The 26,781-nt window shown below is 38.2% G+C and overlaps 1 protein-coding gene and 1 pseudogene across 2 annotated transcripts in view; one reads left to right on the top strand and one right to left on the bottom strand.

The window, feature by feature from the left end:
* Positions 1–26,781, bottom strand: part of ERICH3 (glutamate rich 3) — a 97,500-nt gene that overhangs the window by 37,311 nt on the left and 33,408 nt on the right. For both annotated transcript variants that reach the window (XM_032302005.1, XM_032302006.1), the window contains 4 exons: positions 24,810–24,968; positions 20,243–20,461; positions 7,808–7,988; positions 426–612 (listed from right to left, as the gene is read on the bottom strand). In XM_032302005.1, coding sequence (XP_032157896.1) covers positions 426–612; positions 7,808–7,988; positions 20,243–20,461; positions 24,810–24,968 — 746 coding nt within the window. The remainder of the gene's footprint in view (positions 1–425; positions 613–7,807; positions 7,989–20,242; positions 20,462–24,809; positions 24,969–26,781) is intronic.
* On the top strand, positions 18,469–18,875 carry LOC116567125 (annotated as a pseudogene).

The following is a 26,781-nucleotide window of genomic DNA, read 5'->3' as shown; positions in this document are numbered from 1 at the left end:
AAGAACTGGGCACACCACGATGCAAACACGACCTGTCATTACCCAACCATGTAAGACAGACGCTTGGCACGTGCTTTGGACTCCCAAACCAGTTCGTAAGAAGAATGAGAATAAAATGCCCTCTCTCCTTCACTTCAGAAACAGAACTTAAAGCAGTGTGAGGAAAGGGAAAGCGAGAGAAACAGAATTTGGAACACCAACAGCTTTTATCCCCTTTATAGAATATATCTGGAAATCTAACTTCTATCTAATAATTTCAAACACAACACACCCGGTTATAATAAGCAACCTTTAACTTAGATATTTTAGGCTCATCTACACTGATATCTTTGTTAACAAACTGTGCTGAGAAATGCATCAGTAGAAGCATAAAAAGAAAAAAACAGCAAAACTTGCCCTCTACCAAAGGACATTTGTTTCCATACTTGTAGCAAGGAGATGATCTCTCCACGCACACAAACCCAAAGTAGCCTCGTTTGCCTCCAAGTCTGGAACCTTTTCGATGCTTATATTCACAGCAGGAGCTTAACCTGTTCACCTGCATCCCATTCAGGAAAAAGGTGAGACTGAAGGGGAAACCATGGTGCCTTTTGGAAATAAACTGAAAGGTCTCTGGAATTAAAAAAGTAAATACATCAGTGAAAGCAACTAACATCGGACTAATATGTTCAAAATGACATTTTTCTATTAGATAAGTACAATATTATGCTCTAGATCACCTTTTTAATTTGAGGACAATTTTAAGTCATAAAAACACATGCTGTTACTTTTATTTACAATAAATACCCCAAGGCATTATAAAACTCTGATTTTTAATAAAATAATAACATTATATGAGCTCTTATTATGGCCAGATGTTATGCCTGATTATTTTGGGTGTATTATTTCTCAACAAACACATGATGTGAGAATATTATTATCACTACTTTCTATATATAGAAATTGAAGTTCAAGGGAACTCAATAATTTATCCAAGATCATATGGTAAGAGGACAGTGTTGGAGTCCAAATATCTCTCTAGATTCCATCTTGCTATTTAGCTACTGATAATGTATAAGGCAAAAGGCTACTGTGAGCTCAGTAATGCATTTAAATAAATGTGTGTATTTAACTATGACTTGAACCAGCCTGATACATATATGGATGATGTAGAATTATTTCATCTCAAATCCATTCTCAGTTCTGCCTGGATTTGGGTCTCCTCATTCCCCCACCCACCCAAAAGTCCTATCAATAAGTTAAGAACCACTGCTTGTAGTTAATAACTTTTATCATCCCAAGTCTTTATAATGCACTTTGGAAAGATCTCACCCTAGAGATCCCAAATTCTAGGTCTAAGAAAACCCTATGCTACAGAGCAACTCAGAAACCACCTTTTCATGACTCTTCTAATGTCTCTTCCTACAAAACAGTTCTCCCTGGACTTTTCCACTTGCACTAGTGATGGAGTTGATCACTTCATCTCTCTGCTCCGTATACCTTTCTTGTTGCTGTTATTATAATTGTTGAAAAATATGGCTATACCAGGGCTTCTCAAACTTTAGTGTGCATCAGAATACCCTGAGAGGCTTATTGTAACAGTCTGCTGGGCTTCCCCCCAGAGTTTCTGATTCACTAGAGCCCAAGAATTTGCATTTCTATTAAGTTGCCAAGTGATGCTTGATCTTCTGGTCCAGGGACCCCAATGTGATAAGCCGGATGTAGATGTCTACTGTCCTGTGTGTTTGTGAAATCCATGAGAGCTGGAACTAGTCTGACTCATCTTTGTTCCCCCAGGTCGCAGGACAATGGCATAGAAAACCCCCAAGAACTAATTAATGAATTATTATTTTAACCTGTTTCACAGTCATCTACAAATGCTATGTTCATACCACACTCTGCCCCCCCAAAACTGTCTAAATCAGTTGCAACTTGTACTGAAGAATAGAATTACTGGAAAGCTAATTCCATCATTTATATGTTAGTGTTATGATATACAATTAAACACGCAAGGGAAGAGAATTTTGAAAAGTTAGCATCTGGGGAAACTAAGATACAACACCTACAAAAATCCTCTTGTTTTAATGATATATGGGCTCCTAAGTGTTGACTAGAAAGCAAGTTTGACTGCTTTGTTTCCAGAAACTTGAAAGGGACATTCATCTCCTATGATCTATTCTGCTGCAGTATCACACCTGCAAAGTACCTGAGGTCCCAGCCCAGGAAGGGTGTGCAGCTAAGGAAATGCTAAGGATGGGCCCAGGAGGTAGACTTCTCACTTTCATCACGTAGTCATGTGGGTAGAGAGTGCCTCCCCTGTTATTTCGTTTCTTTCTCTTTTTTTCAAACTTACTGAACAAGAATTGACACCCTCTGCTTTTCTTCCCTTGTTATTTCTTTTTAAATTTTACATTTTAAAATTAAGTGACACTTTCCAACCCTGACTTAATGGTGTTTGCATGGATTAATGAAAAGCATATATAGACCAGAAGTCAGAAGATTTGAGTCCGTGTCCTAGTTCTTCACTTGTAAGTTGAGTGTCCCTTGGTAAGTCATTGAACTGTTGCATTTCAGAATTCTCATCTATAAAATGAGGATGGCCATGGGAGTGGGTGGAGGAGTTGGGTGGAGGCAGCAATCCAGTCTATCCACTTCGCTGAGCAGCCCTACGGATTATATACTGTACAGTGTTCGAAGACATTCTACGTTATTTGTAAAATGCGATTATTCATTTTTGACTGGCAGTCGCTTGCACTGTTTTAGGCACTAAAGAGGAACTAAAATACTGAAAAAAAGATCAAATATGGTGTCCTGACTCAAGAAGTTATAATTTAGTAGGAGAGACAAAAATAATATGACAGATTCCTGGAGTGAGGTCTCCACATCCTCTCCCCTTAAATTTTGTCTCTAAAAATGGACCAAAGACTTAAAACAAACCGAATAGCAGTTATTCATCAAAAATTCCTGAACTTTTGATAAGAACAGAGGGAATCTGAGACATTCTTGCCTGGGGCTACTCCCATCCCCCTCCCCGGCCAGCATTTCACCAGCCAGCGGCATTCTAAAAGGGAAGGGCAGGCCATAAATAACCAGCAGCTTCCCTGTCAGTGGGGCCTGACTTCATCTGGAGCAGAAAACAAAAAAGCCTTGGCCAGGGGCACTACCAGTAACAAGGAACAATCTTGGAGGCAAGCTAATGTGGAAGGTCAGAGATCCTGCTAGCTGAGACTGTCCTTGTAATTAGGGCAAGCAGCAGGCCAGTGGACTAGCCAGAAACTTAACAGGGAGATACAGGCCATAAGGCAATTACAGACACACAGATAAGCTCTCCACACATTCCCCAGCTGATGGGAAGTGGCATGGATTGGAGTAGGCCCAACTTATTCACACATCGCTCGCCTACCAGGAGCTTGCACCCACAAACAAAGAAAACACAAGAAAGCCTGGTGGAAAATAAAAGTTAAAGCGGACTTGAAAACTGTCTGAACTTTGGATGAACTCCTGAACCTGTTGCATTGGGTTAAATATTGCTCTCTAAAAATCCATGACCACCCAGAACCTCAGAATGTGACCTTATCCAGAAATAGGGTCTTTGCAGATACAACTAGTGAAGGATCAAGATGAAATCATTTTGTCAAACAAATTCAGTGACTGATGTCCTTACAGGAAGAGGACAGGACACACAGAGACACACAGGGAAGAATGACATGTGAGGACAGAGGACACAGAGGTGGGAACAATGGGCTGCAAGCCAGGGAATGCCAGGGGTTGCTGGGAATCACCAGAAGTTGGATGAGGCAAGGGAAGATTCTCTCCTAGCGCGATTAGATAGAGGATGGCCCTTCTAATGATACCTGATTTTAGATGCCTGGCCTCCAGAGCCTTGAGAGAATTAAATTACTGTTGTTTGAAGCCACCTGTTCTGGGTATTTATTACATTAGCCCCAGGAAATGAAAACCCCCACACACAGATCCAGGATACAAGGTGGCGGCTGTCCTTCATTCAAAGTCTTCTGACTTGGTACTGGGTCAAAGTGTTTGAACACGACCTCTGACAAATCACTGGATGATTGATAACCTATGAAAACACAGAGACGACCTGAGGAGGCCTGCCTAAAAAATAAAAAGAGATAAAACCTGAGCAGAGATATTTTACTGGCTGTCTACCAAGGAGTGGGGAGGGCATGGATTTCAAGGATTTCAGAGAAGTTACTAAACAGACAACAACCAAAAGAGGGAGAACAATAACCAACTAACCTACCAGAGGGACACGTCAGAATCTAGACTCCACAGTTGCTGTAATACATGATCGAAAACGTCGAGTTTTCAACAACAACAACAAAATCAAAAGACATGTATGTAAGAAGCAGAAAAGTGTGGCCCATATTCAGGGGGAGAAAAAAGCTATCGAATCCACTCACAGGCACCTGCTCAAGAGAAATGACCAGATGTCTACACAAAACCTTGTATCTGTATATTTATCACAGCATGACTTACAATGGTCCCAAATTAGAAACAGACCAAACGTGCATGTTGCGAGTAGAATACATTCGGTGCTGTACGAAGAGAGCAACCATTGATGAATGCTGGGACTAGATGGCTCTCTGAAACATCAGGCTACAGGAAGGAAGCAAGACACGAATGCTGTCTATTGTATGATTTCATTTATGCGAAATGTCCAGAAAAGATGTATCTGTAGAGACTGGAAGCAGAGCAGTGGCTGCCTGAGGCTAGCTACAAAAAAAAAAAAAGGGTTCTTCTGCCAGGGGGCACAAGGGAACTTTCTGAAGTGAGAGAGATTCTAAAACTGGTTTGTGCTAGTGGCTACACAACCCTCTAAGATGCTTAAAGATCAGTGCATTGTACACTCACAATGGGTGAACTGTGGAATATAAGTTATAGGTCAATGAGCTATTTTTAAAAACTCAAAACTAGGGGCACCTGGGTGGCTCAGTGGGTTAAAGCCTCTGCCTTTGGCTCAGGTCATGATCCCAGAGTCCTGGGATCTAGCCCCTCATTGGGCTCTCTGCTCAGCGGGGAGCCTGATTCCCCCTCTCCCTCTGCCTGCCTCTTTGCCTATTTGTGATCTCTCTCTCTGTCAAATAAATAAATAAAATCTAAAAAAAATTAAAAAATAATAAAAAAATAAAAACTATACTACTAAATACTAAAGCTATTTTTATAAAAACTAAAAACTCAATATATATAACAAGCAAAAGATCAACAAAAAACAGTTACTGTAAGTCACGGGGTAATGAAATGCTTGGGGTTTCAGGGGAGACTGAGTGCCCCAGCCATGGAGAGAGGGATGAACCACAGCAGAAGTCAGCTGAGAAAGTTTCATAGCCTCAATGTGAATCTTAAGAGATGGATAAAATTTGAATTTAAAATCCTATCTTGAATTTAAAATCCTTTGTCCTACTGCAGACAAAGAAATAGCTCTCCAAAAGACAAGATAACACTCGGTGGGTGGGGAAAAGAGTGAAGCAGTTGGTTTGTGAGGGAGTAATGAGGAATGCGCAAATCCGTGCAAAGGATCAGGTTATGAAAATACAGGAAAATGGGGCAGAGAAGGAAGGGATTTTACGAAGGTCAGGGAAAAGAAAATTCATGTTGCTCTTTGTATCCGCATGAACCCAGGAGGCCAAGGTTTGCCTCGTTTGAAAGAATGAACATGGTAAGTAAAAATGCCCACAGAGAACTATACTCTCTACAAGTAGTAGAAATACTCAGTGACTTCCTAGGTGTACATAATAAACCATCAATATGTGGCTTGATGGCTACAATCAGACTGTAGGACATCAGTGAATTACTACGGGAATAAAAGATGCACTTGCCACATTCCTAAATAATTAATTTTATTGTTATTTCTCATCCAAAAGCAAGACAAATTAACAAATGCCATACTTTTAATTAGTTTACTGCTCCAAGCAGAACGTTAAACGCCTTTTTTTTTTTAAACAGAAATCTTCTAAAAACCTATTCACATTTCACTGAATCGTGCACAGCTTTGATTTGTAAAACGGGCAGATTCTTTTCAGACCAGCTAAATTGCTAAGATTGCTGAACCACAAGTCAACTCTGAGCCACAACTTTGAAACTTTTCAATTTTCAACAATTACTTTCCTGGCAATGAAAGGGCAAGCTGAGACAAAATTATTATGTGAAGAGGATTCAATTATTTAACTCCCCATTCCATCCTGTTAACTGAAGTCTGTCCAGTGACACAACAGAAGTCAGTCCCAGGATCAACAGGTATGCAAAACAACACAGTCAAGGAACACTCTGCCTTGCTCTTTCTTTGGTTTTGCACTTTACCGCAGAGTACATGTGGTCTCTCTGAAAACCATTCAGCTAGCTAAGCCTTGTTCTTGTTTCATTTGTATGGACCATGTTCTCCAGCAGGCAGATAGACATATATGCATTGTCTTGAAGAAAGCATGATCCCAGACCCAGGAAAAGTTTCATTATGTTCATTCTGATTGTAGACTATAGCTAATTTCAGCAATTCTTCTAAATTAATTCCTGAAAGTTACACTTTCAAAAATTAAGTGTGTCTATGGCACTATCATTAGGGGTTTCATAACTCTCATATTAGGAAAATGTAAGAAACCCTTTGCCACTAAGAATAGCTAATTGAGCAAGAGTCCTGCACCTACTCAGCCATCTAGGACCTGCTCTGACCAGACCCCAAGCTTTGCATCTGAACTTAGGAAGCCATCGTACCCCTGGAATTCTCTCATTTTCCTCATTTACAATACAGCAGAAATGAACTCTCAAATGCTATGACAAAATGGCAGGGTAAATTACATTTCAGCCACGTACATAAAATGGGGAAAAATAGTTTCTGGCATTATTAAGCATTATTTTTTATAAATAAGTTTTATAAATCTTCATAAAGTTAAAACTAACATTCAAATGTTTACTCTTTCTTATATTGGAAAATTTTAAATATTTAATCCCTAAATCTGTCCAGTTTCTTTTTAAAAACTTGAAATTTTTAGAATTAACCGTCACTGTTTTTGATTGATGAAAGAAATCAGAAAAGCCAAAAGTAACAATTTGCATTCTTGCCCCCAACTCCTAAGACTCCCTAAACTTGTATCAAGATTGCCCAAATATAAATATTTCTTTTACTTAGTAAAAATGTAATTACATTCTAAACAGAGTTTCTTAAGCAAGGAAATAACAAATATAATCCTGTAACAACTTGTCCTTTCCACCGCTATTCCACACAACTAAATACTGATGAAAACCACTTCAGTACAATAAGTGAAGCCCTATATTGGATATAAAAATTATCTTCTGCTAAGAAACATGGATTTATGATCAAACGAAGGCAGAAATGTACTAAAATCCATCTAGTCAAATTCTGCACCAAGTTATTTAGGTGTGATTCACCCTGAAGTTTATTGGATTTGTGATTTTATCTCAACATTTTTCTAAAGAACAAATTGCCAATCTGGTATTTTTCCTGTAGAATAATGTATGATATAATTCACTATGGCAGGGCAAATAGTTAACTTGTAATTTGGGGGACAGTTTATTCGTGCAACATTTTAATGATCATATATCTCTATCCCCAAATTAATCTGTTACCAGGTTAAATCACTCCAAATTCCTTCTTCCACAATCTGCAAGAGTAATTGCTGCTTCAGTTTCAATCATGGAGCAGTAAATCTAGATTTACTTTGAGGCAGCTGGTTTATAAGTCCCTGGATATGCATAATTTCATAGAGTGATTGAAGTCATTTTGGTAGGAGATCAACAATAGTTTATCTATAGCATCAACTTAAAGCAAATTAAAAAATTCATATTTTATGTGTACCTTTTTCTAGTAGTTTGCCTTTGTAGACACAAAGGTTTTCCCCACCACAATGCTGTTGATAAACTTTTATTTCATCCCGGAAGTCTGGTTGATCATGAGACAGGTGCACAGTTTTCCCCAAATAGATCATTGTAATAGCTGCATTACTATGTGGTGGTGTTTTATGAATCTTTCTTGAATCCTAGAATCAACAAAAGAAGAGCGCTTATTAATTACTTTCTAATCAGAGAGAAATGATATGGTAATAATAGGAGGAGTAGAAAAGGCTCTTCTCTAGCAATAAAACCTTGATAAAATGTCAATTTTCCCAGTGTACAACAAGTCAAGCCAGTTACCAAAGAAATCTAACAATTTATATGCATTTTGGCTTTGTATTTTTAGTATAAATGCCAGCAATCTGGACAAAATTTGTCACTTTTTATTCTACTTGTGTTTGTGTGTGTGTGTGTGTGTGTGTCTGTGTGTGTGTCTGTGTGTGTGTCTGTGTCTGTGCGTGCACTTTACATACAACAAAAATACCAGTGACACTAAGAGGAAACTGCTCTTGGTTCTTTCAGCTTTTTCTCAGATAAAAATTCAAATCAAATTAATTAAATATTGGTGACATAATTTTGTTCTAATTTGAATTGATTTTGTGATTTAGCAACTGTTTTTGCAATTGAGTGCTTTATCTTCACACTTCAGCAATAACAATGTATCCTTCCCAAACTTCCTCTATCTGAGACAGGGATGACACAGGTTCGATTCCTTCTAGGGTCACTCTGAGGATTAGAGACCTGTGTTATATGCCTGGGACTATTCATCTTTACAAGAAGCATTCATTCAGTGAAAAATCAGCATTATTAATATTATTTCTCATATCGAGCAGTAAACCCAACAACAGCAACAACAAAACCCCATTCTATGGTGTCCACACATTTATTTATAAAATAAACAATAAATTGATACGCCAGAGATGAAAAGAAATGTCTTCTGCCTGGTATCCTCATTTATATTCTGAAGTATTTTCACAAGAGTGCATGAGCAAAGTGTTTAACCTCCAGGAGGAAGATGAGGAAAGAAGCAGGAAAAGGAAGAAAAGGATGCTGGTTGAGAGACTTTCAAGAGAGCCTAGTAAGAATACTGTCAGCTTGACAATTATACAGAGGCCGGGCAATACATTTAATCTACTTCACTTTTCTAAAAATCAATTTTCAACTAAATGAAAAATGTGAAGAGACCAACTTTCAGTGAATTCAAAGCAATTATTTGCGTTTGATTTCACTGAATTATGGATGCCTCGGAAACATGCATTTTTTTCCAAATAACAAAGCTGCAACAGAAATTTCTGAAGGAACTACTAAAATATTTCCATCTTCAAACCCATCCTCTTCCACTTCGGAGGATTTTTTTTTCTCATTCAATTCCATTTCTCTGAAGCAAAAACCAGAGGAAGTAAATCTGATTAAATGAAATTCTGCAAATGACAGTCTATAAAGTGTAAATGGGGAAGGACGTCCAATCTTTAAAATTTAAGTAAACTGTCTTGCCTATGGCAAACAGAGCTCCCAAATAGAGAGGTAATCAACAAAAATAATTCAAGGACATCAGTAGCTATAAAGGTAAATCAACAAACTGGATAATTCTTTGCAGAGACATCTCCCTGAGTCACAGTTGAAAGCGAAGGGATGATGGCAGGCCTGCTCCAAGTTGCAAAGCCACGTCGAGTTTGCTCTTGCTTGGGTGGCTATGCAGCCGTAACACGCATTTCTGGGGCCCAGTCCACCATCACCGGCCTATGGCAAATCCGGCTCCCACAGAACATTTAATGATAGGACGGATTAAATAAGAGCACCTCCTTTTTGTTAAGCAATACTTTCCAAAGTGGCATGAATGCGGAGGTAGCTCTGTGAACTTCTGGGAGATAAGCTCTATCTAAATGCAAGGCCAGAGTGAGACGAGGGTGGAGGCAAGGCCTGCCTCAGATGTACAAAATGAGAAAGGAGAAGCTGAAATGGTTAAAAGGAAAATAAAGGAAATGACAGCCCTTCACCTTTTCATTTACTCTTAATCATTTTTTTTTTCTTCTAAAGCATGTACCTGACAGCAACATCTCTTTTCTCTTGGGTCTAGTTACTTCCTTCTTTTTAAAAATATTCCCCAATTATTGCCACTATGTAACCTTTTCTGGATTCTAACAGGAGGCCTGAGTGACAGCTCATGATTAAATACATGCACTAGGAAATGAACAATTGTTTCTTTCAGTAGACTAAATTGCCTCTATACTTACCATATTCCAAGGTTATAAAGGACCCAGACTGATGAAACTTTAGCAAGCTTTCACGGCCCTTTCTGCCATCCTCAAGCAAAATATCAAAACCTCCCATGAAAATTCCATTTCAGGAACCGGAGCAGGGGCTCATGCCCACGCACGACTAAAGCTTATCTTCCTTCCTTTCTGCACCACTTCCTTACGACTTTCCTTCTCATTTCTTTTCAGATATCTCAGGCAAGCACAATCTGAGCTGACAAACAAATAGCAAGCTCATTGGGTGGTTAACTGGCCAGCGATTACGTATTTGCAATACCTACCATTCGATTAATACACTAAATTGTCACTCGGATTTTTTTTTTTTTTTTAATCTGTGCTAAGGCCTGAGTTGGGGAGGAGAGGTGGATTAAAGAGACCAAAAGGGTGTCAAAGGGCTTATTCTTACTGATAGCGCTAGGCGGTAATTCCTCTTCATCCACTTAGCCAAGCCCTGATGAACTCCGGGCGCCACGGAGTCTTACCTAGACCTCTGCAATAAATCTCTAGTTAATAGGGCGGCCATGGAATTTAATCATCCAAACTGGGAGACATAGTGAAAAAGATATTATTAATAATTATGCTAGGAGAAAAAAACAAAAGCCCACGAATTTGAACTGTTTTAGGAAAGCTGGGATGTATAGTCACTCTACTAACTCGTCTCCCCACTTCTAGCCTCATATCTCCGCAGAGTGAACTATATCACTAAATAGATCATGTGACTCTCCTGTTTAAGGTCTTCCAACAATCCCCAATATCCATGGGATAAGGTTCAACCTTCCTTAATTAACGAAAAATATCTTATATTTTCAACACCTCCTATCTGTCAACTATTTGCAATTTCTTTTGATACATTTAAAGGTCCAGCAGCTGCACTAATTGGAGTGCCGCAAACACTTCCCAGGTGTTTTTAATCTCCCAACCCATAGAACTCTCTAAGTCACATGGCCTTGAAACCGTTGCCTTGTATTCCTCTCCCTCTCGGTAGATGAGAGCAGTGTCTCACTGATCTTTATGCCCCCGGTGTCTCGCCAGTGCTGACACCTAGCAAGGGCCTAGTAAAATTGATCCGACTGGACACAGACGTGGAACAATTAGGGATTCCACAGTCTGTCCTTTGCTGAGACAGAAGCTGCAGTAAGTTGACCCCGCCCTACATCAGAAGCTTTCCGCATTTATAGGAACTCTATAGGTACCACAACATGAAAACTGATTCACAGTGCCCTGTTAAACAACACCTCTGACAAAGATTGATGAAAAGCCTGTATAAGGAACAGCAGGCAGACCCCGTGCTGACTCTGATTCAGGCCGCAGGGGGAGCAAATTCCGAAATAAGCCAGAGGAAGAGCGCTCCAGCGTTCGTATCCTGAGGCTTCGGGAAGCAGCTGGTTGTAACAGAAACTGCTCACTCTAGTCACTTGGTTCCTCTCTTTCTCTTCTTTTTCATGCTGGTTTTTCCTTGTTCACTCCTCCTCCTTCCTTTGCTTTTCCTATGCTTCCTCTTTTCACTCTCCTCTTGCCCATTTTTCTGACCACCCTGTAACCCGTGTCTCATGCTTATTCTGGCATGTCCCCAAATGCCTCCATCCTCCTGGAGGTACTGGAACTCCAGGTTTTGAGGATGATGAGTGGACCCAGGAGCCTTCCCTTCCTCATCTCCCGAAGAAGAATGAATTCAGTAAGTCAGCTAAGAGGTAGAAATTATCCAGCTGCATTTTGCTTTTGTTAAGATCTGAAAAGCTTACGAGGTCTGCCCTTAAACTCCAAGGGCTACAGACCTCCAGAAGCATCTTTGGTTCTTTCTCCCTTCTATTGTTTAATTCTGCAATGCCAGCTGCTAAGATATTTTAACTGCTGAATTGACATTTAAACCATTTTTCAAGTCCTTTCTACTAATGTAGTTACTAAACTGCAATGTTAATTTTAAGCAAAAACATTATTGAAAGGAAAGTGCCTGAAATAAATCAAACCTATATGAGATATGTTGAATTACCTTATATTAAAATCATGCTGATGCTTTCCTTTTTCATTCTCAAATCTCAGTCTACTAGTGAGGAAAACAAGTAAAAAATACCAATAATACATTGACTAAAATGGAAATTTTTAAAAAATGTTTTAAAGTAAAGTCAAACAAAAGAAATGTGCAATCTCTCTAGCAAAACTAACATTTGTAGGCTCTATTGGTTGTTGAAGAAAAAGGATCTATGTCTGGAAGGCAAAATTTATTTCCAAATATTTACATAAATAGTATAATTAAGAGTTTAATTTTTTGTATGGATAATAAAATAATATCTGTTTGTGAACACAGTACTAATAAACACTTGATTAAATATAAGTAAAATCAAATGTCTGCCCTCAACAAGCTTCATAATCTGGGAGTAGAAGTAACAAATAATAAAAGTACATGAATATTGATACTAAGAAGAACAGAGTGAAGGGCATAAGTAAGAAAATCCTTCTGAAGAAAGGAAGAGAAGGGATCCTATTACAACATACAGAAATCACTACAGAACATAAAGCCTCTGACAGAGGCTGGGAAAAGTGGATTCGAACACATCCTTCTATCTCGGGTGCCCACAGGCAATTCACAGAGAGAGAGCATCTGGCATTGAGGAAACACCTGACTGATTGTGATTAATATCTCCGGGGATTTGAGAGAAACAAGTTTTTTATAGATAAATTCCATATAATTTGGGTTTGAGGATTACAAATGCAGGCTCTAGGATTACAAATGCGTGTGTATTTAGTCTGTCACTAACTAGTTATGTGACCTTGGCCAGCCAGTTAACCTTACTTGCCTCAGTTTCCTCATCTTTAATATGGAGACATTATTTTATCTCTTTCTGGAGTTTATCGTGTGTATTAAAGGAGGAAATGTATGCAACGCATGGAGCAAAACTCCCAGCACATGCTGAAAGTTCACTAAATAGAAGGTAGAACCATTGCTGTCAACACGGCATATAAACTTTTTATTGTATTAAAAGCCAACAAAGGTAATTGAATAGGAAAAAATATATAGACGATTTAAAAATGAGTGAATAGCCTGCCGAAAGTAGAAATAAAAAAATTCACAGATCAGAGGTGTGGAAGTGGTGGACCAACCAGCTGAGGGTCCAGGGAGTAGTTGAGTTTGCCTTGGATGGGAGTGGAAAGCTGGTGAAAGACCCCCTCTCCCCTTGCTAAAGGCTTGTTTAAGTAACCTGATGTCCCCACAGCACCACCTCTCCCCTTGCTGAAGGCTTGATTGTTCCCATAGTCGAATGACAACATATATCCTGCACAAGCAGGATGTCTGTGATCACCCGGTCTGTCAAAAAAAAAGACAAATAAAAAGTAAAATGTAACTGGGACTTTCCAGAGTGCTGACCCAAGGAACCACCAGAACGCCCTGACCCCAATGCCCAATCATGCCTGAATCAAATTAATCAATTAGACTCCTGTAACCATGCATATCTGCTTCTGTAGGATCGCTTCCCGCCACCACCTCCCACCAGAACAAACCGTTGTGTCCTTGCCTTAAACCCAGTGCCTGACAATGCTTGATTTAAATTTACCAATCAGATTCCTGTAACCAAGCATCTGCTTCTGTAAGCTGGCTTCCCGCCACCCCAACCCTGCCCTATATAATCTGCTCCCCAACCTAGCCCGGCGCGCTCAGCCCACAAAGGCTGATGCGTCCGCAGGCGCCTGTGTAACCAATAAACCTCTTGCAACTTGCATCCAGTGGAGGCTTGGTGTCTGCTTCTTGGGTGCGGATCGAGGGTCTTTCACTGGAAAGGACTCAAAATCTGAAAGTCTTGAATGCCCATATCTAACCATGTCTTTGTATTCTGAAGTTTTGACATCTGGGGCCTTACTGACCCCGAGGGAAACTACGCCTCCCAGACTAACTAATTCCTAGAGATGGTAAATGACTTGCCTGGGAGAGTGCCTTTCATGGACAAACTAACCCATCAAAAGCTTATCCACCCTCCCCTACCTCTGCTATCTGGCTTTTAAACTCTGGGCCAATGTTCCCTTGCCCTAAGCACCCTGGATCAAGCAGCAGACACCTCCGAGAGAGCCTCCACACTCCAACACCTGCCAAAATTATCATACTATTCAATCCTGAACCTGCTTACCTTGTCTTTCCTGTTCCTTCTCTCAGAAACCACAACGAAAGCTCTTGCCCACGTTTCCCTCCCACTTCTCCAGTCTCCTGACCAACTCTGGTGCCTTGAGGTGGCCCCGTGTGACATGTGCGATGGATAATTTTATCTTTCGTGGTAGCTGGGCCACAATGCCCACATGTGGTCAAACATTCTGGATAGAACCCTGACCAATATACAGGGCATGTCCCTCCCGGGAATTGTAAGTGACAAACTGTTTTTTCAGTGGTAATCATCTCTTGATCTATAGGTCTCAACATACCTGAATAATAATAAAACCTGCATTTTAAAAGAACCAGGCAAATATATACCTGCTTTCTTTAGGAAAGGAGCCAGTGAAGGTCTTAAGCAGCAGGGAGCATGTTGGGAGCTCTTCTCTCAAGCTTCGTTTAACTTCGTTACGTAGAATCTGTCAATACTGAGATGGACTTTGCTTGCTCTTGTTTACCTTTTCTTCCTTTGACCCTCTGCTCCCCGATTCCATCTGCTAACTTCCTACTCATCTTTCAAAGCCCATTTCAAATGTCATCTTCTCTCCAAAGCGCTCTTCAATCTCCTCAAAGCTAGCATTTCCTTTCTCTGCGTTCTCATTGTGCTTTATTTATACCACCATGAGTGTACTCACCTCAATGTGTCATGGTTAGTTGTAGATATTTCTGGCTCCCGGGCTAAACTGCAATCTTTCTGAGACTAAGGATTTGGCTTTACTCATCTTGGTAACCTCAGCACCTAGCACAGTGCTTGTCATAATCAATAAAAGCTAAATTGAGCTATTTGTCGAATTAAAGGCAGAACATTAAGCCCATAGATGACTGCAACAGCCCTGTAAAGATTGAGGTAGCAAGCCCCTGACCTGGGGATATAGCACTGAGAAAGGAAAAGGACTGTCAGATACATGAGCCCATGTCCCCATGCTAGAGCTGTGCAGTCTGAGACAGCAGCCGCTTACCCTGTTGGCTGGGGGGCATTGGAAAGGGGGCTCATTTGAATGAGATGTGCCATAAATATAAAATGTTTACTGAATTTCAAAGACGTAGTATGAAAAAAATATTGTTCGATACTCATTAAAACTCACACTGATTACATGTTGAAATGACAGTATGTTGACTATACTTGATGAAACAAAGTATGTTAATAAAATTACTTTCTCAGGTTTCTTTTTACATTTTTTAGAGTAGTTAGTAGAAAATTAAAGTTGCATATGTGACTTGCATTATATTTTTATTGGATACTCTATCTGGAAGATTCAGCAATTAACTGATGTGGGATGCAGATAGAAGGAAGCCTAGGTTTTGAGCCTAGATTTTGAAATTTTTATTGAGGAAAAGGTCTTGCTTTATGAGATACAAGGTACCTGAATGGAGAAGTGGGCTTCACCATGTCAAATTTGAGGGGCAGGAGACCCTACCAATCAGACACCAGCGATTCCATAGAGCTCTTGAGGGGGTCTGAGGGGTGGGGCGGGGCCTTGACTAGATATAGGAGAAGCCCAGCCTTGTTCATTCCTGAAGAAGCTTGATTACACAAAACAAATAAAAAATAGAAACCAACTTTGTTTTGTTTTTTAAATTAATTACCATAATGGTTAAGTAGTTTCTTATTTGAAAGCCTATCTTTTTATATTCATAAATATTATTTATAGGACCATCCCCATTTTAACAGGCTGCTGTATAGAACAGGTAACCAACAATACTGTGTGAGGACAAAATCTGGATATGTGATGGAAAACCTCAGAGCAAAATCTAAGAAGTCGCATGGATTCTGTAAAGAAGTATAAAAGCTCTGCTAGTCCTGGAACAAGAGGAAACAAAGCAACAGGGCACACTGGCGACTTGTTGGGCTGTGGGATGTACTACACCTTGTCATTTGGTTCCAAGGACCATCCCCTAGAGACACACAACACAGAAGACAGAGACTATGTTCTGCACATTCCTAGGGGAACAGGGGCTGGGTCACCAGCAAGCCATATCTCTTTGTCTTTTCCCTCTTTTAAGAGTATTTGGAGGATGTTTTGAGGATGATAGTCATAAAATGAGTGAATTTAATGTGTAAATTACATGCTACCTAAATACATTTAAAGGCTGAAGCTTAAATTCAAAGACATTAAAAGGCTGAAAGTAAAAGAATATATATATAATATATATGTTTTTAAAGACTGCATATTAAATGCTAATCTAAAGAAAATTAGTACCATGACACAACGGAGATTTTAAGGCCAAAGGAATGTGATAAAGAGGATCATTTTTTTAATCATAAAGAATCACCTCATCAGTAAGATAGAGGAATCCTAAAGCTAAGATCATACAGCCAGGTAGTCTCAATATTTACAAAGCAGAATTTGACATAATTACAAGGAGAAATGGACAGATCTATGATTACAGAGAATGAATTATCTCTAGAACTCAGGAACTGAGAAAGCAGATAAATTAGAATGCTAAGCATGTGAAAACAGGAATGACATAATTAACATTTCTTATCTATTGGGCATTTGTAGAACTCTACTCCCAACACTGAGAGGCTCATTTTCTTTACAAACACTGAACATATATTAGCCCACAAAGAAGTCTCTACAAATACCCAAGAATCAAAATTCTACAGAGCCAGATGCTTTTGAAAAGTAATATTCGGTGAACACAAAAGAAGTTTTTAGAATTTAAAAAAGGCACCAGAAGAAAAAACTCAGTAGAATGTGTGGAAGATAAAACTGAAGAAATCTCCAGCAAGTAGAACAAAAGGGCTAAGAAGTAGAAAATAGGAGAGAAAAAGATAAGAATATTAGAGCATTAGTGTAGTTGTTCTCTCATTCCCCAAACAGAATAGAAGTTTGGAAACAAAACAAAAGGCCAAATCAGGCTAAAACCTTGTGATTCAGAAAGACAGACACGTTAAGGTCTTTCGAAGCCAGGATGCCAGCTGACACCATGCTGTGTTGCTAACTTCGGGGGTGCTCGGTGGAAGCTGGCTCTTGTGCCTGTCTGCGGCACTCATCCTGACCACAGGCTGGAGAAGTCACTGTTCTCTCTGTGAGGAGCTATGGAAACCCATTCCCCTGACCATATTTCTACCTGGTGTCCCATGGCCACACTGGTCCTCACCAAGACCTGACTAGATGCCCTGACCCTGGTGAGCCCCCATTTTCCTAGAAAACCCTCATGACTTGCCCTCTCTGACTTCTCCAGAAGAGGCTCTTAAAACTGTCAAGGAACCAAATTCAAACTCTGACCCAAAGGTTCCATTCACCTTATTTCTCCTGTAAATATTATTTATTACAATGTTAGATTTGAGCTTATGTCTGAAGTTTCATGCCTATAAATGATAGAGTTTCAAAGAAAAACAGGACTCAGTTAACACAGAAGTCAGTAGGATGGTTGTTCTGTGGAGAAAGCAGGAGATGTGATGGGGCAGGAAATGGGGGCTCAGGCTATGCAGCAGAGCTCTACTTCATTAGGAAATAATGATGTGTACATGGCTGTTTGCTTGAGTACTAATTTTTTTTTAAGATTTTATTTATTTATTTGAGAGAGAGCATGAGCAGCGGCAGGCAGAGGGAGAAGCAGGCTCCCCGCTGAGCAGGGAGCCCAACACAAGACTCAATCCCAGGACCCTGAGGTCATAACCTGAGGTGAAGGCAAACACTTAATCTACTGAGCCATCCAGGGGCCCCGCACATATAGATTTAATAGGTTCTTATGGTTTAGGAGATATTTAAACCGTTTTGTTTTTTTTTTTAAAGTATGACTGGGTAGAGTTTATCCCAGTAATAGACTTTTAACATCAGAAAATCTAATGCTGCCAGCATGTGAATATGGTGAGGAAATCACTGTGTTTGCTACATAGAGGCCGCATCCTTCGAAAGCACACGTTTCCTGGCTTAGTGAAGGGAAACCAACACCAGCATGTAGAGTTCAGAAGTTAGTAGCTGTGGTAGATTTTATTATTGCTCCAAATGGTCACTGCCCCACTCTGTGAGAGGATGATACTTCTTACTCATTTGTTGTCATGCTTTGGCAACGTTATTCAAGTACACGTGATATGTTTCACGCTGAGTAGAATCTTAGAAACATTCCACGGTTCTGTTGTCCATGAAGGCAGCATGCCCCAGACAGGGTCTCTTCCTCCAATCTGAGTCCCCGAATTGCAGCAGACCAACACCAGATGATAATGGGAACAAGCAATAAACCTTGCTCTTCCCTTGTACGGCCATTGCCCAAGCACCAGCAGCCAAAATGAAGCTCAATCCTTTTGTGACTTCTGACAAGAGCAAGAACCGTGAGTGACATTTTAATGCACCTTCCCACGTTCACAGGAAGATCACATATTCCCCTCTTTCCAAAGAGCTGAGACTGAAGTACGGCATTGGATTCATGCCCCTCTGAAAAGGGGATGAAGTACGGGTTGTATAGGGCACTACAAAGGTCAGCAAACTGGCAAAGTCGTCCAGGTTGACAGAGAGAAATGGGCCATCACGCTGAAGGAGTGCAGTGAGAGAAGGCACAGCTCAGCCTAGGGGGTCATCCCTAGGCTGAACTTGGACAAAGACCACAAAAAGATCCCTGAATGTAAGGCCAAATCTTGCCAAGTAGGAAAGGAGAGAGGACAAATAGAAGGAAGAAACGAGGAGATGAAGCAGTAAAGTGATCTTATATACAATTTTAAAGGAAAACTGTTTAAAAGAAAGAAACCTTTGCCATTGTCAGCTGAGTTGCCCAGGGTTGGTTGTTAGATGAAGCTACAGTCAACTACACTGCAAAGAACTTCGCAGTAAGAGAAGAAAAGAGGAATCCAGGCCTGTGAAGAGAGGATCCTGTCACTCTGGGCAAAGCCTGGAGATGCTGAGTGACAGTGATGAGTGTTACAGGGAGGAGGAAAATCCAAGTCAGAGAGGAGAATGATGGGCAGTGGAAAAAAGTGAAATCGAGCACACAGCGTGGAAGTGGCCTCAGACATGAGGGAACACAGTGTTTTGTCCGAAATCACAACAAAGGAAGAAAACTGGTGAAAATGAAATTGAAAGGAGACAACTGGAGCAAGTGTATAGAAGACAGGCCCAGTGTTTGAGGTCCTTGATGAGGAGAGCTGCTGGGGCAGAGATATGGACAAGGGGGAAGTAAGGCAGGTTGGAGTGAGGCAGGTTGACAGGAACCAGTATGGGTCTGTGCCCCTCCATACCACACTCCCTGATTCTCAGTGAAACTCAGACTTCCTAACCACTAATAATCACAGCAGTTACACCTAATTACTATTACTATTATTTTTATAAATATTATAAAGTATATATTTTATAAATATATAAAAATTATATATATAAATTATATATATTAAATATATAAATTATAAATTACTATTATTTTACACAATAAAAGCTAAGGGATCTTCTGCTTTCATACTAGCCCCTATCTATATAAAGTCTAACTGACCATAGGACTATTTTCTTTGGCATTTTGAGAAAATGAGTACAACAAGCTACAATATTTTCAAAGAACATTGAAAGAAAGTATTTTCTAAATATTAGAATAATATTTCCCAAATTCTAAATATTAGAATAATAATTTCCCAAAAATCATTAAAAGGAACTTTAATAAGATATTTTATATGGCATGTTAAGTTTTGGGGTATATTTAAGTTCCTGAATTTTCACAAATTAAATGTCAAAATGCTTCTCAGAACATGTGATTGAATAGGCAAACTGAAGGAAATAAATAATTTAGAAATAAATATTTAGAAATTATTCTAAATAATTTAGAAATTTAGTATAAATTTGACCACAAGATTTAGTGGATTTTTTATTAATAGCGCTAAATTAATTACTGAACTGAGCTACTAAAATATTTGATTTCAGATTCATCCACGCTTACAATTACACTTATAAAATTATTATATTTATATAAAGACATTTTGCATTTGATTTCAGTAGATTCATTTGTATGGCACATCTAGAAATTTAATAGCACAAGGTAATCTATGCTCAATTAATAAAAGAAAACTTGATTACATATTCACCCTGGTAAAGAGGGGATCTAAGCCATTTGGAGCAGTGGTTGGACGGAATCTTCTCCTTCTCCATGATTCAAGTCTATTTTCCCTCATGATTCTTCCACTGGGGGGAGGAGGTGGAGGAGGAATAGGCATCATGTAATTGTTAATGTTTGGAAGTTGATAGCGATACACTCCCTGTGAATTGTCCATGGAGTTCTTGAACTTCATCACTGCCTTCTTGCCCTGTAATCACATTTCATGACATAACAACCAGTGAAACAGTAGTAGTGACCAATGCAACCCAAAATTAAAGACAAGACTGTATGATTTACATTGCATGTAAATACAACTGATAATAATAAGCAAACTCAAAACACTTCATTTTTTTAATTGAAAATTGCCATTTTGTAGTATCCACAGCAAGTTCAATTTTCATGACTTCCTAACCTTATTGAAGTATATTTTTATGTCAGATACACAGTGATGACATTGTTATAGTACTTTGGGATTTTTCTTCAATAATACATTAAATCCATTAAATCTTTAACAATTTAAAATCAAGGAGGTGGAAGAATTGTACTTTGAGGCAGGGTTGGATAGTTCACTTAACAATGGAGTGTTAGTTCTTTTCTTACATTGATTTCACCCATCCAGGGGTTATAATATTCCTTGATAATATAATGGCAAGGAACCAAATGCGGACTCTGACCCAAAGACTCTATTCAGCTTATTTTTTCCTACATACTCAACTTGTAGGAATAAACCCTACCAAAATAACTGTACAATATGTTGATGTAAATGTGTAAAAGGATGCACACACACACACACACACACACACACACACAACAAATTCAGTTGAATGATTGAAAGGAGAATATTTAACTAATTTTTTTTTATGTCTTTGTAATAGATTCTCACCAGGCTTCAAAAAGAATACTATGAATCTATTCATCCTGACATTAAAAGGTCTATGCGATGTGATCACACAATTCTTTTAAGTGAATTTGTATGTGGATTTTGATAAAATCAGGGATGACTGGAAGACTTTGAACTAAGGGTTGCCTTTGGGATTTGGATTATTGGGAGATACCATTTTCCATCTTACATATCTTTGTATTATTTGAAAAAAAAATGTATCTCTGTATTAATCAAAAATTAAAAAGCACCAAAGGTGTAATCAATCATCATATCACATTTTTCAAATATATTTGAATCTTGGTATTTTCATAAATTGGTCATTTTTGTGCATCTGAGGTAGCTTTCCAAACTTGAAGTCATCTTTAATCACTTTTACCCATGTTATACCAATTTATTTGGTACGTTTCTTTTCAGCCAATTTATTCTTTGAGATGCTTAAATAGAATGAAAAGTTATTTTAAGAAATGGGAGTCATTCTTCAAATATTGCTCAATGCTAATAAGTAAAAGCAAGATAAATAAGGGCACATATAAGCTATATTTTGATCAAAAACAACACTTACGTGAACAGAGAGGGATTTAAACAGATATTCAACAATGAATTTAGAATTGTTAAAATAGGTGATATTGCAGGAGCTATTTATGTTCTCATTTTTCTCTTCTTACACTTTCCAATTTTTCTGTGATGATGTGCATTGATATTATAACAACAAATATAAATTAAGTGAAAATAAGAAGAATAAAATCAATGAATCCAGAACTTTGGGGACTTGGAGATTTTTTTAAATTATTATTTCTAAGTAGTTATCAGTCAGTTGTATGCCTTATTTGGAAATGGCTTAATAAATTTTTTTTTAATTACCATGCCATTCCTTACCTTGCTTTTTTAGCCCACAGTGTCTTGGACATCTTTCCATGCGAGTAAAAATAAGTTTACCTTATATTTTTTGTTTAACATACTTTAATAAACTATAATGTTTCTAAACAACATCCTATTAAATTGTTAGGTATCTTCAATTATTCACTATTACAAATGCTATAATACTGAGCATTCTTGAATCTATTCTTCTTCACATATCTATATATTCCTAAAATAAATTCCTATATGTAAAAATTCTTGAGCATTTAAAATATTGGTACATATTCCCACACTGCCTTAACAAATAGTCATACTAATTTCTATACTTACCAATAGTGTATGAGAAACTCTTATCATAACGATAATTATTATGAATTAAGTCACAATTTTCACTCAATTGCATCTTACCTCACTCTGTTTTTGACCAGATTGCTTTTGTCTAAATTGAAGACCTTTACTCCTGATACTTAGAAACTTGCTTATGTCTGTTGTCCCTTTCAACAATTCTCACATTCATAACTTTTACATTTTAAGAAAACAATAAGAATTTGGTGGGTACTCACTACATACTCAGCACTCATAAAGACTACTACTTCTTTAGAAATTTGTCTGATTTACATTAAATCATCTTCATCATCAACACCATGGAAAAATAACATGTCTTCTGACAGCGTAGTTATACAGCATTGCAGCATAAGCTCCAGTAAGTTAAGAGACTTCTGTAGGCCTTGATAACTGATATAGCACTAATGCCTAGAGCAGGACCTAGCCCATAGTAAGTGCCCAATAAATATTTCCTGAATGAAAAGTGTATGTTTAGCTAGTTTAAATTAACATGGAATTAAACTCAATCTTGTCAGCCTAAGAAAGTCACCATTAAGTGCCTATCCCTCAATTACTCATACCCCAAAACTTATAAACAGGAAAATAAAAGGCCCTATGAAGATTTAACAAATAAATTCATCCAATGGCTCAGAGCAGAACTGGAAAATCAGCTGAAGAAAAAAAAAAATCTCTCCCTAGCTAGCAGAACTTGAATATTACTTGATTAGTACTTTTTACATATCTAATAGGAAAAAGAATCTATCAAAGTATAGGAGCTTAGAAAAAATAATAAAATCACCTTGACAAATGTGGAATGTACCCATCCAAGCACTATCTAGGGGAGAGAAAATCCCACCCATTGGATTTTAAATATTTCTAGTCCTAATGGCAAAGTTATCCCTGAAAGACACAGGGAGTTAGCCAAAGACCTTTGAGTTTTCTGGTACCTTTGGCAAGCCCATTCCTAAGATGAGATAGGTACATCAACCCATTTTAACCTGATTCCATTCCCCTATATACCCTCATTCTGATTCCATGCTCACTAGGCAACCCTCTCATTGTGATCTGGCTTCTCACAGAGGTCTGTCTATAGTAGGATAATGGACTGCTTCTACAGCTTTGATTATTTGATATCTGGTGAATTAAGGGCGTTTATGATTTGGCTGCTGATTTTGGTTTACTATGGGGAGACAGATGAGCTTGTTCTGTGTTATTCTTGTTAACTTGAGGCAATGTCTCAGGACATATCTGTTCCTGGACACTAGCTGAAATAGGAAATCTCCAGGCTTTCAATGTGGACCCCAGATCCTAGAGTGCCAGCCTAACTGACTTATGCCCCAAAAGCTTCTGCCTAGACTTAAGAACTACTCCTTAGACAAAGTGCTACCACTGTTGATTTAATTTTTCCTTCTTTCTAGGAAATACTGTTTAATTAACTAAAATAAGGTTTGTGAAAAGTGCTTCATAACCTGAAAAGCATATTAAGTGGATAAAATATTAGTTATTATTTGTAGTTATATTATACTTTTATAATAAAACATGATCATTTATTTGTCAGGATTAATTTCTTAGTATCCAGGTTATCTGTCAGTTCTAGATAAAAATATCTTAATTAAAAAAAAATCTTAATCTGATATGTCTTAGGTTTCCTAATAAGAAATGGAACTAAATTCACCCATTTGAACACAGTAGTAATTGTTCTCACGACACAGGTTTCTTCTTAAGCTGGCAAATGTTTCTTCTTCATGTTAGAAATACAAACGATACCCTCCCTAATTACTGAATGTCTTAATTATTTGTCCCTGTTTGAGTAACTTGTATTTTATGTTTACCATGTTTCCCTCTGGTGCGCTCTTAAAATAAGTTAAAATTACCAGAGACATAACCTTGAAAAGGAAGCAAAGTTAAGCTCCTATGTATGATAAATTCACCATATTTTAAAGAGGGACATACTTTTTCTTCTATATCCAACCTTCTCCAGAGTCAAACTTGAAGCAATTTCATACACTGACGGTAAAGTAAGTCAGCATGCAAATGCAAACCTATTCTTGGAAAGTTTCATTTTCTAGGTTCCATGCATGTAAAATTTAGAATCAGTCAACACTGGGTCTGTTCTGATAGAAGTCATATAAGAAGTTTCTCTTTGTTTTTCATATAACTGTTCAAATTAATGAAAGATAACCTTATATTATTATAAGGTTATTTGTGTTATTAAGGAAAATGAGTAAGGAATAGATTTATAATAATATAAATTTATTTATTATTTATAATAATATAAATCTATTCCTTACTCATTTTCCTTAATAACACAAATTATAGGCCTTCCGGTTAAAGTAAAATATAATTAAACAGAAGTACCTAGTAAATGCTTAATAAGTGCATAATATAAATTTCACTGAGTAGATTAATTGAATCTTGCATCTTAAAACTTGTGATAATCTAATATTCCCATGAAGAATAAAAAGATATTTCTTGAAGAAGTAACATTTACCCCAATGGGAAATGGAGCTTCATTTTCCAGCAATGAGGTTTTCGATCTGGATCCCGAAGTTATCTTTGGAACAGTTCCCACCACAGGATTACTGGGAAGAGGCTTTAATCGAATTGGAGGTTGCATATTTCCTGGGGCAGTGTATGGTCGAGGGGCTGTCTAGACAATTAGGGGAAAAAATTCCATTTAAATTAGTATCTTGACATGTTTCCAGAACCAATTAATAACCCAACAAATTGCCTAGAGTAATTAATGATGCCTTTTTACTGAACAGATTAAACTTTAATTATGTCCTTCCATTATACATAGCCTTATGACCCAAAGTATTTGTTAAAACATATGGCGTGGAAGTCCTCTACATAACTAAATGCCACAATTATAGAGTATTCTAGACAAAGGAAATGTTCTCTGTTAGGTTCCCGTATTTAATACATTTTGTAAACTTGCTGACAATACCTAATTTATTCAGTGCATAAAATGGGTTTGCTCAATCAAATGTTACCTTGAATAATGTTCCTATTTTCGAGATTTAAAGGAGTATGATTGGAATGGACTCATTTCCGTTTAAATGTTTTCAACATAAACTACTGTAAGTTCTTTACATCTTCAAAATTGTGAAGTAAAAGCAGACAATATGATTCAAAAAGAAGGGAGGTGATGCTTAACTATAATGCATTACCACTTTTTCAACTTCTCCCTTGAAATGCCAGGAAAGTAAAAACGAGAACCAGTAACTGGCAATTGGAAAACACTGTGTGAAAATGGAGATGTTTTCCAGGCTGGATAGTTTCCATTTGCTCTTCTTCTCTGCCTTCTCTGCCCTGCTCTGCCATCTGGGAGTAATTTCTTCATGGGCTACACCTACTACTCTCCGATGTTGGTTGGACTTGGCCAGTAAAGGCACTGGCAGGAGATCAGAAGACAAGAGGCAAGTGGTTGAGGTCTTAACTCTCCTGAACCATTCCCACCAAGGCTGTGATGGGCCAGCTGGGTCTCTCTACCTAATCCAGAGCTCCTGTCAGGCCGTCCTCTCCTAGCTTATAAGGACTGCCTGCTGGTGCTGGGACCCAGTCCTTCCCTCTCCCTCTCTGGCCTAGGTGCTATGCTTCCCAGGGTGCTGACCCCAACATACTTAACATCCCCAGTGGGTTTTCCTTAACCCTGCTGACACCTTTGTAAGTAGTTCCTTTATTAAACTCTTCCTAATTACCCTATTTGTGTGAGCCATCTGTTTCCTGCTGAGACCCTGACTGATGCATTTTCCAATCAAGAATGTACTGCAGAGAATACCAAAAGGACCAGTATGGAGCATTAGAAATGCTGTTTGTGGCACTGACAGAACACTGTAAGTTTAGTATAAAGATCAGCAATGTTTAGAAAAGAAAAAAACAAAAACCAAAAAACAAGTCTCTGGGCCTTGTTGCTCTATTATGACAAAAAAGTTGGAAACCTGTTAAGAATAATTCATGTATATTTGGGTTAGAAGGATGGTGTATAAATGACTCATGAACAGTGCATAATGCACTGAGTCAAGAGCAGTAAACAACAAATATTCAACTCTGGAAATGCATTGTGTAATCCAAAAAAAATGATGAGAGGGCAGCTCCTACCACCAAAAATTGATCTGAGTGCCGTCTTGACAAGCATGTCATATGTTGCCAAATGTCTGATTTTGTTAAGTCAACATTCATTGGATTCCAACTATATGCAGTATGAGAAAATTGAAAAGTAAATTTTAACATCTATTGGCAACACATGACAATTAGTGCCAAATAAACTACACAAATACTGCCAAAGAGACAATAACAACAATAACAGAATATCTAAAACCTAACAGAACTTAGAATTAAATGTTATTTGGAATAAACCAACAAGGCTAGGAAAAATTCAAGTTTTCACAAAAGCATCTTATCCAAATGTATAAGCAAGGGAAGAAAATGGCTGAGCAGAGAAGAAAAATGATAAATTTAAG

This window comes from Mustela erminea, chromosome 10 (assembly GCF_009829155.1).
Source record: "Mustela erminea isolate mMusErm1 chromosome 10, mMusErm1.Pri, whole genome shotgun sequence".
NCBI lineage: Eukaryota > Metazoa > Chordata > Mammalia > Carnivora > Mustelidae > Mustela > Mustela erminea.
The sequence above is the reverse complement of the archived record's forward strand: the minus strand, read 5'-3'. Positions and strand labels throughout refer to the sequence as shown.